Here is a 14,954-nt window from a genome sequence, read left to right as displayed (position 1 = left end):
GAAAAAAAAAAAATGGGTGGTACACAGGTCACAAAGGTAAGACTGGTCATAAAGTATGTTTTGTCATTTTTCCCCAGTGACTCACCCTGTAGCTGACATCCTCCAAGAGAGTAGATGCACTCACGGTGCAGCCTGCTTGCCACAGGGTCTCCTTGACACTGCAACCATACAGGAACACGTTCTTCTTTTGGGAATGGCCATGGAAATCACAGAAGACCTGCAGCAGCCAAAGGAGAAAATAAATCCAGGCCAGGTTCTCTGGTTTCTTAAAAGTTCAAATGTCACCTTGCTCAGGTAGTTACTGTTTACTCAGCAGAAGAGCCATGTGGGGATCCCTGGTGACTTTGGCAAGAGTTACACTGATGGAGTTATCAGGGAAGAATGTAGATTGCAGGGATTTTAGGAATGTGAGGAAATGGAAGTCATGAATTTTGCTTCTGAGAAATTTCCCTGTGACTGTGAGGAGACAGGGTCAGAGCTCGAAGAGAAAATAGGAACAAGGGCATCTTAAAATATATATGAGAGTTTTAAATAATTTAAAAAGTCAATAGGAGAGATCCATTTTTAAAACAAGGATTAAATATACACAAATAGAAGTTAATAAATCACTCTTTTTCTCTAGGTTCTGGTGTGGTGCGGAATGACCACTAAGACTCAATGGCTTTCCAAACAAAGGTTTATTTTTTATTCATGTTACAGATCAGCTGTGACACTGCTCTGCATGACTTCATTCTAGGATATAAGCTAAAGGAGAAGCCCTAATTTGGGACATGCTATTTTTGTGGTAGAGTGAACAAAAATGTCAAAGTTAGAATCATGCAATGGTTGTTAAAGCTTTTACTGAACATCATCTCTGCTCACATTCCATCAATCAAAGTCACTCTTGTCATCAAAGCCAACCTTATCATCTTATAGGAGAAATAATTTCTCCTATACAGTAAGAAAAATAATAAAATTTAGAAAGATGACCATAAATTATTTCCAGGTCTGCATACATGTGTACCTTGACAATAAACTGTGTTCCATTACCACTAAGAGCTATATGGCATATTTTGGCCAATAATAATGATGCAAGCAGAAGATTATAAAGCACTTGCACTTGGGTTAATTTTCCTGATGTTGCTGGGAACCCTGCAACAATGCCATGTGAACAAGCCCTGGCTAGCCTGCTGGAGTATGAGAGACATGCTGTCAACATCCACATTTTCCTACCTGATATCAAGCCAACAGCAGACAAGGAAATGAATCCACCTTAGAGTATCCAGCCTCAGGGAAATTATCAAGTTTACCTGGATGACTCTCACTTAGAATCATTAAAAATAATGCATAGATTTTGTTTCAGCCACTAAATTCTGGGGTGGTTTATTAAGCAACAAAAGCAAAGTGCTATGATCATTTTTTGTTTTAGTCTAACTATATATGCTCCCCTCCATCCTACAGATAAATGCTCTCATTTCCTCCCCAAGGAAGATACACTGAATGTTCCACCATATCACAGTAAGTGACTTTCAGTACAAGATCTCATTTCAGTCTTTACATTCCAAACATAACTTCTGATCCCTAAACAATAAAGGCAAATCTTGTGCTTTCCAAACACCTACACACATGGTTGAATAATGAAACAATATCCCCAATAAACACTCATGTTTGGAGGGACTAAATTGGACAAACAGGGCAGTTTATTGTCCAAAACAATTGTGCAGTGCTTCCAGGCAGACTTGGGACGTGCCTAGATCTGCAGGCAGGGCTGGCTAGTTAAGAACTGATTCTGCTCCTATCAGCAGCTCACCAGTATTTTTTTCTCTATAGATCTTTACTCTACCCTTGAGATCTGCTTAGTTTTCCATTTTCCTTCTTGGCCACACATGAAAAACTTACCGAAGAATACAGCCCCTTTTGAGTTCAAGCACTGAGCTTTTCTGATTCCTGATGTGGAAAAGTTTGAGGGTCCAAAGATCATTTTGGTTTCAAAAAGCCACAGTCTCTTTGAATCAATGCACTTGGAAAGCACTAAGAAATAAAACACATGAAGGCAAAATAGTTTCCCTTCATTATTGGTTTTAATTTCTTTAAAACATAATGGATGGTCTAAAGCAGAGTGGCAACAGTGCAGAGAATGGTCATAGCCTATGAAAAATAAATGTATTAAAATAAATAGCAGAAAATATAAAGTGGATATATACTGCTACAGAGTCTTTATAGTATACATGAAGCAGTATATTATCTGAAGGTAGACTCTGTTTAATTAAAGATGGATATTATAAACAATAGAGTGAACAATAAAATGTTTTTAAAGAACATAAGTACTAGTTCACGCATAGATAAATTTGATTAATAAAAATTCTCAAGTAATGCAAGAGAAATTGTAATAGACAATGCTAAAAATAAATTAAACATATAAAAATAGCTAGCAAAATTATAAATCCCAGTTTCAACATATCACATGTTTCATTTAACGTTAATGGTCAAAATGTACTAATTAAAAGGCAAAGAATGTCCGATTGGATACAGAAGCAATATCAAACATATTCCATCTATGGGAAATCCATCTTAAATGTAAGATTAATGGATGAGTTAAAAGTAAAAATATATACTATGCAAACAATGAACAAAAGAAAGTTGGAATAGCTATATTAATTATCAGTGAAAGTAGATGCTTGAACAAGAAATATTATCTGGGATAAAGGGGGTTGTGATAATTTATGTATTAATCTTATCTTTGATGGTTAAGTGCTACCACTTGGCCTCTTTTACTCAGAGATTCCATACTGTATATGAAAATCAAAGATCTTTTCTTAGCCAGGCACAGTGGTGCACACCTGTTATCCCAGCGGCTCAGGAGGCTGAAGCACGAGGAGCACGAGTTAAAAGCCAGCCTCAGCAAAAGCAAGGTGCTAAGCAACTCAGTGAGACTCCTGCCTCTAAATAAAATACAAAATAGGGCTGGGGATGTGGCTTAGTGTCCAAGCACCCCTGAGCTCAATCCCTGGTACCCAAAAAGACCTCGCCTCAAAGGTAGCATCCCTCTGGCCTTCAAAGATAACTACAGTTTTTCATGGATGGAGATGCTCTGCTCACTTGTGTATTTTCACTATCTTGGTAGACAGAGTTATCTTCCAAGCCCTCTGAAAGAAGAAAGGTGGGTGGGCAGGTCTTACAATATAAACTCAGTACCTATCACCAGCTCCCTAAAACTTTGGTTGCCTGCTCCCATTATGCCAGGGAGCTCTAGGATCTCAACCTGACTGATTGTAGGCTACTGTCAAGCACAATATTCAGTCAAGCAACAAATTGAGCTGTTAGATCCACCACTAGCTGTTCAAGTTGACAGATTAACTCTAAATTGTGTATTCATACCGATGAAGGCAGTCAATATCCAGCAGTCTGTTCTGCCCTTGTTAGTAAAGTACCCCTAGAATCCATTTGTACATACGTTGCCATGTTTCTGGTGATGTGTTTTCAAAAGCTTATAATTCTTTTGGTATGCAAGTTATTTCCTCCTAGGTCATAGGGAGTACTTATTTCTAGTTTTATGCTGATATTGGGCCCTAGTTAATTAACTCAGAGCAGTAAAGTAGGGTAGGTATGATAGGTCTTAAAAGAAATATTTTCTATCAAGGCATCTGCCTCAGGTGAGGTCATCTCAGGATTTTTAAGGAAAGGGAATACTCTCCCCTTTTGCCATTTCCACTGATTAATGAAGCTTTCATAATATTCTAGTCTGGACTCTGGAGCAATGGGTCTCAAACAGTAATAAGCAACCGGGAGCCTGGAAGCATTGTTAAAGCAGATCACTGAACTGAGCACTACCCCAGCAATTCTGTGATTCAAGTAAATCTGAGGCAAGCCCAAGAATCCACATTTCTAACAGGTTCCCAAGTGATGTTGATAGCCCTGGTCTCAGAACCATCCTTTGAAAACTCCTGGTCTACAGGAACCAATAAAATAATTTGAGGTTTAATCCTCTACCATCCTGAAATTTCTACCAACCTTTATTTCTTATACCTCAGTTCCTCTTTGTGCATAAATACCCAACATTCTTAAGAAAAGTATGCAAACAAATTCAGATTGTGTCTTAGCAACAGATTTCTCAATAAAGCTGAAGTTTTGCTGACTTGGTGACAGGCATGCCTTAAATGCTGAATTCAACTGGAAAAAAAAAAAAGAGCTTTTATTTATTTGTTTATTTATTTATTTATTTATTTATTTTCAGATCCTTACAGACTCGGAAAGCTAAGGTAAATGACAAATTATAGACCTATTCACCTGGGGAATGAGCACTGCTAAGCCCTACGAGTTCTAGTGGCCTCTGAGGGTGCAGAATGAAGGAGAAGGAGAATTGTTCTGCTTGTTGCTCCAATGACATCCCTAAAAATAAATGCCTGTTAATTATAAGAAACATGTGTTCCTCCAAATTGCAGGGGGCAATTACAAGACAAATTATCACGTTATTCCAGTTGAGGAAGCTATTTCTTTTCTACTGGAAGGTAAAATACTGATATGTTCTTCCAGTAAATTTCTGCATCAGGTTAATAGAAAATGTGCCTGGTAAGGGCTCTCTAATATCTACAGGTTAATCAATAGTCCCAACTTGTTTACTTGTCAATTAATTCAACTAATATTCCCTGTGAGCTGCTATATGGCAGGAGAAATTAAAGTTGTAATATAACACAATCCTCCCTCCATAGCAACAATAATGATAATTAATTTATTGAAGATTTATGAACTTCCAGATGTTGTGCTTAAAACCTAACAAAAATATAACCTAGTAATTATGCAGTAGTAAAAACTTCAATGGTGGATGTTATATAAATTGTTTTACATATAATAATATAGATTATGCTGTGATGAAGTAGATGTCCCCATTTTGTAGTTAAGAACAACAAATTTTAGATAAAATAATAACTCTCCCAAGCTTGCACTGCTATCAAGTGTGCTATTAAATTTTTGAACTTCAATTTGCCCTAATTCAGAGGCAGTGTTTTAAAATATTTTTCTGTATTGCCTCATCCAGGAGCTTTGTTGGGATGATCCAGCAAAGCCAGCACATGGTTGTATGTAAAGCAGTGGAGAGCTAACATAGAGATAAGCATGGGCATCTCTGGGAGTCCAATTAAGGACATGTTGCACACATCTGAGGGGCAGTGTTCACACTGCACATCAAATGAATGGCATCCCAAAGGCATATGCTGTCCTGGTCCTGGGATTGATAAGGGTGTTATACCAAAGATGAATATTACCAAGTAAATGGAAAATGGGGTAAATGAGCTATGCATTTGAGGAACTGCAATAATTCAAGATACAGAGCATACAATAAAAGAAGATAGGCTCTTAAGTATATAAGTAGTAGGCAGACCATTAATACACTGGTATGCCATTCTGTAGGTGCTGAAGAAGCCTTTGAGCAAGGAGGAGAAAAACTCAGATCATTAGATCAGGAGTGTTAGGAATGAACTGGAGGGACTGAGGCCGGACAAGAGATGGCAAAAGCCTTGCTTAAGGTAGTAGAGAAAATATGTACAGAAAGGACATTTTATGAGAGCGAAGAGTAAAATTTACAGGGTTTGGAGACTGGATGGATTAGAGGCTAAGGAGGAAGAGGTTATGAATGATACCTGGACTTCAGGATTAAATGAATAGGCAAAGATCATGCTTTTCCCCAGGCAAGGACACAGTAATAGACGCAAATTTAAATGTGTTTTGTAGCTTAATTTGGTTTTGTTTGAGCAGGAGTACTTAGCTTCTGATCCATGGCTAAACTGAGTCCTCTTTCTGTGTCTCACTTTATTCATCAGCCAAGTATATGGTTGGATTGTATTATGGTTTTGAAACCAAGCTCTTATACATCTTCCTAAGACCTTTTTATGGAATTCCTCTCTGAGCTAAATTGCAAGGTTAATTTAATTCATGCAAACATGAGTTCCGTCATTTCTTACTCAGCCAAGAATGTGATCAGGACCACATCATATGGTCTTCATCCTTCATCCTTCATTCTTTCTCTGCCTCCATTGATCTCATTCTGAATCTTCTGCAATTTAATTTAGCCCCTTGTTCAAGAGGTTACTCCATCCTATTTCAAACGACTCCCTCACTGGTCTCCTGCTCCCCATGGCTCACCTATCCCTGATTGTGTTTACTGCTCTGCTTTGCCGGCTCTGCACTGCTATGCTTTCCATTCCTGACATCTGGGTCTCGTTCCTCTTGCCCAGCAGCAAGACCACTACATTATTTATACCATTGCCATGGGAAAATGAAGGAAAGGCTGGAGCTGAGAGGACACAAATTCCTGAGAATATGGTGGCAACCCAAAAAAGCAACACTTTCAATTAAACCAAAACAAGGCTTATTAAAAAGCCCTGAAGATTCCACTTGTGCATAATACTGTGCAGACAGCATTCGGTCCAAGTTTCTGAATGGGGTAAACATCTCTTTGAGAGAATGATATTGGTGACATGTTCAATTACCTTCTAAGAGCCCAGTTTACAAGATTCTATTTCCCAGTTATTTTGTCAACTGCCACATAGTTGTCCCTAGGTATCTGCAAGGTATGGGTTCCTGGACTCCCAATGGATACCAAAATCCATGAATACTCAAGTTCCTTATATAAAATAGCACAGTATTTGCATATAACCTATAAATATTCTCTTGCATATTTTAAATCATTTCTAGATTACTTTTAATATCTAAATACAATGCAAATACTTCATAAATATACATTATACTACATATTGAATTGTTTAGGGAATGATGATAAGAAAAAATCTATACATGTTCAGTACAGATGCATTTTTTTCTTCTGAATATTTTCAACCCACAGTTGGTTGAATCTGTGGATGTGAAACACAGGGATATAGAGAGCCAATTTTACTCTCACCTTGGTAAATGTTTCATCTGAGTTATTAGCAACATGTAGTCATAGGTGAGGTTAACCACAAGAGACACATGTGGAGTTTATGCTTACAAGCACCTGAAAGGGGGTTTAATGATCTATTCCGTTTCCCCCCAAAAGAGTCTTTCACTTAAATTGGGCCATGTAGACCAACGTTCTAACATAGTCTTAGAAAAGAATATTATATTTTTAAATTAAATATTATACTTTTATATTAAACTCAGCAGAGTGAGCCAATAATTAGTTTATGAGACTGTTCAAAGTAAAAACCTTGATTATATACTATAAAATGGTAGAGGAGGTTTTCTGCCATCCTGGGTTTGTATATTATAATGTCCTTCTTTCCAAAATATTTCAATTACATTGAAAAAGCTCATGTAAACTAATACAAAAAACATAGTCTAACAGGTGGCTTTGCTTTATATCTAAACCTCTCTGGTAAGTCATAATAATTTTAACACTTGCTATTTATTTAGATGTCCATGATGTGCCAGCACCATGCTAAGATTTTACACACATCTATAATTTGCTAATTAAAAGTCTTGAAAGGAAAATACTATGCAAGTTTTTCAGCTGACATTCAACCTCTTCTAAGGTTAAAGGAAGTTAAGCAACTTACCCTTGACTGCTCATTCAAAAGAGACATGTTAAATCTCAAACTCTGATCATTTGGGGTTCAAAAATTTCCCAAAATAAAACATTGGCTCCACAATAAAGAGCTACATTTCAAGTTATCAATAAAATTAAGAGTGAACTGCTGGCTTGGCCTGAGTAGCTGTTTTCTGCTCTCCATCTCTGCCTGGCCAGCCGTCTATGAGAAGTAAGCTCCACACTCTAGAGGGCAATGTACATTGAGCCGCTGGCAGGTACCACAAGAGTGAAAAGAGTTTCTTTTCCCCATTTACAGACATTGAAGCTGAGAAGCAGCAGCCTGGATGCCACCAGTAGACATAGTCCTGCAACCTGTCAGTGTGGGTGAGGCCTTTGCATCTGTCTTGCTCAGTGGCAGGTACCGAAGGCCTCAAGTAGAAGGATTAGACTATCATTTTGTATGCCAAGTCCTATCAGTACAGATGGGTTATTGGGAACCTCTGCTTTTACCAGAAGATAAAATGTAGACTATTCTTTTCAAAATATAATAGTTCTCCAAGTTGTGAAAGTGAATTCTCAGGCTAGGGGAGTGTGAATGTTCACTCACCACCAGACCTACCCTGCTAGGAAAGGAGACTTACCTCAGCTTCCTGATTTGTATTCCTATCTTTGAGAACTGTTGGTTGCCTTGATGTTTCGTGCTTTGCTCTGGACAACTCTCACTTTATGGTATCAGAACTATGAGCCCTATGGACAACACCTCTGGCCAGGATCATTGCTACTTGCTCTACTCATTAATCGTTCTCCTGGGATGTACATGTTAGGCAGACAGAGCACCTCTAGGTCCTCTCCAAGTCTACATCTAAAGCCTGTTTTGACTTCTGCCCCCCCCCCCAATGGAGAACAGCCTCATGGAAAGCTAGCTTACTTGGCCTGATCTCCAAACATTTTTTTCCTCCTTTTCCCACTCCTCACACCCTGCTTTTCTCCCAGCTCTAGCGAGAGGCACTTTCACTAAAACCTGAAGGGAAACACCGATCGAGGCAACTTCCCTCATTTTCCCCTTTACGTCATCTTCTCACCTCATTCCATCCCATGAGAAATGAAAAATACGAAATTTGTTTAAACCTCTTTGAAAAATCTAAATGGCCTTCCCTGAGGTATGTGGAAGACACCAGATTTCCAGCCCCTGTGATACAGAGAAGGTACATTGAGGATACTAAGTGAGGGAAAATGAAGTTTGTTTTTCAACATATCTTTATTCAAAAATGTTTAGCAATTGATTTAAATGTAGATTATCTGTATCAGTAAAAATATACATACCCAAATGTGGATTTTGATATATTGTTTTACTGTTACCTCTAATAGCATACAAACAATTGCAAATAAATATACAGAGTCAAATTTTATTTATTTATTTATTTCCCCTCCAAAAAACAAACACACACACACACACACAAAAAAAAAAAAAAAAACATTCTAGATTTAGTCCCTTAGCACAAAGCATTGAAAATAAGCTAAAATAAGCCTTGTTCTTCTACCACTTCTGAGGAATATGGCACAGATAAAATAAACTATGATCCAGAGCATCGTGAAACTATTGGAGACAAGGGTTTAGGAAGGGAAACACTATCCACTTTCCCCTTCTTCTTCTGTGTCTCTTTTAAAAAGAAGCTGATTCAACTAAAAACACATGCCAGAGGGATAAAAGAAGACCAGGAAAATAATTTAAGTAGCTAAAAATTCCATTTCAATGGGCCCTAGAAAAAAGAAAAGAAAAAATATGCTAGCCCCTTCCCATGGCAGAAGGCAGCCCAGTTCCTGTGCATTGTAAACAGAAATCAATGAGCTCTTCAAAGCTCACTGAAATCCTTTTACCAACACACACTCACATAGCCAGAGCCCAGAGGGTGAGAATCGATAGCTCTCCTAACTCTGAAGCGCCAATTCTTCACAGCAGCCCAAGGGCCAGGCCAGCTGCAACATGGCAGCTCAGAAGAGGCTGTCCACCTGGCTCCCTGGGAGCTCACTCTAACCTAAGAGCTTTCTTCCACTGCCAAAGCTCTTCTTGACTGCCTCCTTGGCCAAGGACCTCCTGACCCTTAATGGAGAACTGCACAAGGAAGAATGGGTTCAATGCCTCCCATGAGCTGACTGCACAGCTTGTCTGTACCTCTGGGATTCCCTGTTGGCAGGCTTTATCTCTTGATTTGGTTTTGCTGACTTCTAAACACATCTTCTTCTACAGTGTTTCTATTCAGTTTTGACAAAGATGTATTCTTTCATTTGACTTGCAGCACTCTAGTTTGTTCACTCTTATTTTGGGCCGTCTCTGTGTCTCCTAGTTGCATTTTAAAGCTCTGTAATCCTGTATTTGTTTATTGTTAACATTTTTTAAATTTCATGAATGTATATCTACAGTAAAAAGCACAGGTCCTGAATACATAGAAGTGACTACCCACATTCATGATATAGAATGTGTCCACTAATCTAAACATTCCCTCCTAACTCTGGTATTCAGTATCCTTCCTTAGAGGCAAAAACTGTTCTAATTTCTACCTTCAAAAACTACTTTTACTGATTTTAAACTTTAAGTACAGAATGTGTAGTCATTAGTGTCCAATTTCTTTCACTCAACATAATGTTCCTGAAATCCAGTCATGTTTGGAGTATATCAGTAGTTCAGATTTTTTTTTTTGGTTACTGAATAATATTCCAGTGTATGAATAATTAAAATTTGCTGTGTTCAGGCTTTTGCATCCAAAATCCGGACTATGTAACAAACAGAAAGAGCAAAAATCTGGGTTCAAGAAAATTAAAAAACATTACAAAAAGGTCTGGAGATTTCAGATAAGTTTTTGCGACCAGTTAAGTGAAAAGCTTCTTTCCTTTACCCTATGCAGTGACTCCATGAATAGAAAACTCACCATATCTCCAATTTTACAAGGAAGAAGACCAAAGAGGTCAGTGATGGCTAAATACCTTTTGAAGAAAGAATATTTCTCTGTTTTACTAGGTCTTTACCAGGAGAAATTCTTTCTTTTACTTCAAGTTAAGCTCAAATGGTGGTACCTACAGTCTCTAGTTTTGCTATGGCCCTGAGAGAAAATGACTCAACCCTTCATTTGTGTTCCAACAATACCTTGCATGGGCCTTTGTCTGCACCCTGTAGTATCATATTGGTATATTTGAAGAAATGAGTCCACTTTCTTTCAAAGTTAACTGTGTTCCCGTAAGAATAGGACAGACTTTTCCTTTTAAATTGGCTTTGTATCCCTGTCCCCTAGTATAATGATTACACATCTATGGTGTAAATGAATGGACAAATGAGCGATTTCCAGATGAGGGGGTGGATGGATGGATGACAGATGAATGCATGCATGGACAGATGGATAGGCTGATGGATGGGTGGATGGATGGATGATGGATGCATGGATAGAAGGATGGATGGGTGGATAGATGAAACAATTGTGAATATTACCATGTTGCCTATAAACGCAATGATTTGTCTCATCTTTAGCAATCCCCAGAACTATCAGGGTACTGTTTTCTCTCACTTCCCCATATTCTCATTGATCCTGGGAGCTCATATTAATCTACCCACAAATAGGTAAATGCCTGAGTAGCATCTGGAATAGATAGAACTTCTGAGCTATCATAAAATGGCTTCCTAGTGACTCAGAAAACATTTTCTTTAGTCAGACGTTGGGCAGTTTTGCCATTAATCTCCAACATTAAAGATCGAGAGTTAATCTGGACCCAGTGGAAGTCTTCCCTGTAAAGGACAGAGTCTGGAGTAAGTGGCAGTGCTTTTTCTGCCAGCAGGAGGCTGGTTAAATATAGCCTTGCAGGTAACTAAAGGGTGATGTTGAGCCCATTAGAGAGCTTTGTAACACAGTGAATAGCATTTAGTCCTCAGCTGTTTCTCACCCACCTCTCAGATGGTCCCAGCAGGAAACAAGTCTGTGGCTGTCATGTTTATAGCTAATTAATGTTTATTTATATTTTTAAACAAGCCTTTCACCTGTCATACTTTAAAATGAATGTTCTGCTCTTCAATTAGAGATTGTCAGAGCAGAAAGGAATCCTGTTTTGTTGTGTTTTTAATGTGTGTGCATTTAGATGTGCATCAGATACAGAGCTTTTTTCCTTCTAAATCTCTCTCTTCTCCTGTAGGCTAAAGCTTCCTACTCAGAGAGATACCCTTCAGGTTTCAACCATGAGATTTGTGCCCTCCGTGCAGGCCATGAGCTTACTTTGAGAGGGTCAAGAGCAGAGATTATAATGTCTTCTAAGATGCAGGCTTGGGGGATGTCAGCACAGTGATATTGCAATTTAACCACCATAGAGCCAGGATTCTTAAAGGGAAAGAAAGGCTTTATTCTCTACGTTAAAAAAAAAAAAAGGCTAACTCAGCAAGCTGGGATATTCAAACCCTATATGTTTCAAAGAGAGAGCTGCCTCTTCACTGGCTCTTGGGAAATAAACTTCACACCCTTGGAATATTCTGCTGGATCAGAGTGTTTCTCTTTAGCTAGAGACCTGGGCCATGCCATATAGTCGCTGCCACAAAGTAATTTATGGTGGAGATTTGGTGCTATCCATGTGATCTCTGTGCAGGGGGAAGGTTGGAGACTAAATAACTAAGATCAGCCATATGAAGCACTCCATGGTTACACAACTTACCACCACTAAAATCTATAGACATATTCATGGTCTAAAGTGTGATATTTCAAGTATATGGTGTGTACTAATCAAGTCTGAGTAATTAACATTTCCATCTCCTTATCATTATATTGTTTTTATAGACTTCAAGCTCCCCTCATCTAGTTACCCATAAAATATATAGTAAGTTATTATGAACTGCTATTATCCCACTGTGATGTGGAACATTAGATTTTATTACTTTTATCCTGCCATAATTTGGTACCCATTACCCTATCTCCCTCTATCTCTTCTCACCACACCTCCCAGCCACTATTAATCATTATTCTACATTCAGATAGACTGTTTGGGCGTCCATATATGAAACAGAACTTGAGGCATTTGTCTTGCTATGTCTATGTGATAATTTCTTTTTTAAAGTTTGAGATGGGAATGCTAACTATCCTGATTGGATCATTGCATATTATATAATGTATTAAATTATCACACTATACCACTTAAATAGGTACAATTAAAATCACAGATTAAAACACAACAAAACAAAATCCTTGGGAGCCAAGACCGAGTTGAGCTTTCCTGGTTGGTAATTACACTGCTGCTGGAGAACTGAGCACTTCCCCGTTCTGGAGAAAATACCTGGGAATCTGCTCAGTCTCCCCTGGACCCTGCCATGGATGTGTTTTACCTTTGCTGATTTAAATCTGCACCCTTTCTGTAATAAACTGTAGTATCAGTACAACAGCCCTTCTGAGTTCTGTGAGTCTTTCTAGGGAATTGCTGAACCTGGGAATAATCTTGGTAAACCTGAATATGCTCTGACAAAGAGTAGGTAATGAAGAAAGGTAGGGATGCAGGATGGAAAAGCACATAAGAACTGAATTTTTTTTTTAAATTTTTTTATTGTTGGCTGTTCAAAACATTACATAGTTCTTGATATATCATATTTCACAATTTGATTCAAGTGGGTTATGAGCTCCCATTTTTACCCCGTATACAGATTGCAGAATCACATCAGTTACACATCCATTGATTTACATATTGCCATACTAGTGTCTGTTGTATTCTGCTGCCTTTCCTATCCTCTACTATCCCCCCTCCCCTCCCCTCCCCTCCCCTCTTCTCTCTCTACCCCCTCTACTGTCATTCATTTCTCCCCCTTATATTATTTTTCCCCTTCCCCTCACTTCCTCTTGTATGTACTTTTGTATAACCCTGAGGGTCTCCTTCCATTTCCATGCACTTTCCCTTCTCTCTCCCTTTCCCTCCCACCTCTCATCCCTGTTTAATGTTAATCTTCTTCTCATGCTCTTCGACCCTACTCTGTTCTTAGTTACTCTCATTATATCAAAGAAGACATTTGGCATTTGTTTTTTAGGGATTGGCTAGCTTCACTTAGCATAATCTGCTCTAATGCCATCCATTTCCCTGTAAATTCTATGATTTTGTCATTTTTTAATGCAGAGTAATACTCCATTATGTATAAATGCCACATTTTTTTTATCCATTCATCCATTGAAGGGCATCTAGGTTGGTTCCACAGTCTAGCTATTGTGAATTGTGCTGCTATGAACATTGATGTAGCAGTGTCCCTGTAGCATGCTCTTTTTAGGTCTTTAGGGAATAGACCGAGAAGGGGAATAGCTGGGTCAAATGGTGGCTCCATTCCCAGCTTTCCAAGAAATCTCCATACTGCTTTCCAAATTGGCTGCACCAATTTGCAGGCCCACCAGCAATGTACAAGTGTACCCTTTTCCCCACATCCTCGCCAGCACTTGTTGTTGTTTGACTTCATAATGGCTGCCAATCTAACTGGAGTGAGATGGTATCTTAGGGTGGTTTTGATTTGCATTTCTCTGACTGCTAGAGATGGTGAGCATTTTTTCATGTACTTGTTGATTGATTGTATGTCCTCCTCTGAGAAGTGTCTGTTCAGGTCCTTGGCCCATTTGTTGATTGGGTTGTTTGTTCTCTTACTGTCTAATTTTTTGAGTTCTTTGTATACTCTGGATATTAGGGCTCTATCTGAAGTGTGAGGAGTAAAGATTTGAAGAACTGAATTTTAATGGTGCCACATTCAGTACTTCAGGAAAATCACTTTACCTGTTATCTCTTTTGAGATTTAAATAAGGGTCTATGATACACACACACACACACACACACACACACACATATGTATATATATAAAATATTCATTAAATATGCCACCATTTTGATTACATGTAGATGTTTAAAAACTAGATAATGATACAAATGATTAAGTTGGACATTCTCTGGTGTGTCCACTCTGTAAGTTTCTTAGGTTAGGTAAGGACTCTAAATTTGAACATATGCCCCACTATACTTTCATGGACAAGTATTTTTCATAGTTTATAGTCAATAAATGAGCATTTCCATATGTTACTTGACTGCCATTTCCTCTTTCTTATTTTAAGTCTAGTTTCTAATAGTTTGTTTGTCATCAATTACATAGTGCTAGAAGTCTAGCTCTGAAAGTACTTAAAACAGTGTCAGAATCATCATAAGTGCTAGAATTTTGTAGTATTAGTTGAACAAGAATATGAACACCTAGAAGATTTTCTCCAAATACTACCTCGTAATATGCACATTTTATTTCTTCTTCAATAACTGGGGGGAAATAGCAGGAAAGTCAAGACCCAGGAAATGGAATGGAATGGAATATAATATCTTAACCAGTTTTTAATCAATGAGTATGGCATCAATACTTTCCCCATATTTGGGATGAATTATGTCCCTTCAAAAGATGTGTAATTATTGGTGCCTGTGAACATAATCTTATTTGGAAATAGGG

General features: G+C 38.2%; 1 protein-coding gene across 2 annotated transcripts in view; it reads right to left on the bottom strand.

Annotated features, from left to right (window-relative positions):
- Agbl1 (AGBL carboxypeptidase 1) overlaps nt 1-14,954 on the bottom strand; it is a 719,307-nt gene that overhangs the window by 361,152 nt on the left and 343,201 nt on the right. For both annotated transcript variants that reach the window (XM_046439390.2, XM_058577088.1), the window contains exon 18: nt 86-217. In XM_046439390.2, the coding sequence (XP_046295346.1) occupies nt 86-217 (132 nt within the window). The remainder of the gene's footprint in view (nt 1-85; nt 218-14,954) is intronic.

The sequence above is a fragment of the Marmota monax genome, unplaced genomic scaffold (assembly GCF_021218885.2).
Source record: "Marmota monax isolate L192 unplaced genomic scaffold, Marmota_monax_Labrador192_F-V1.1 WCK01_AAM20220418_F8-fsc00005, whole genome shotgun sequence".
Classification (NCBI taxonomy): Eukaryota; Metazoa; Chordata; class Mammalia; order Rodentia; family Sciuridae; genus Marmota; species Marmota monax.
This window is presented reverse-complemented; position numbering and strand designations above follow the sequence as displayed.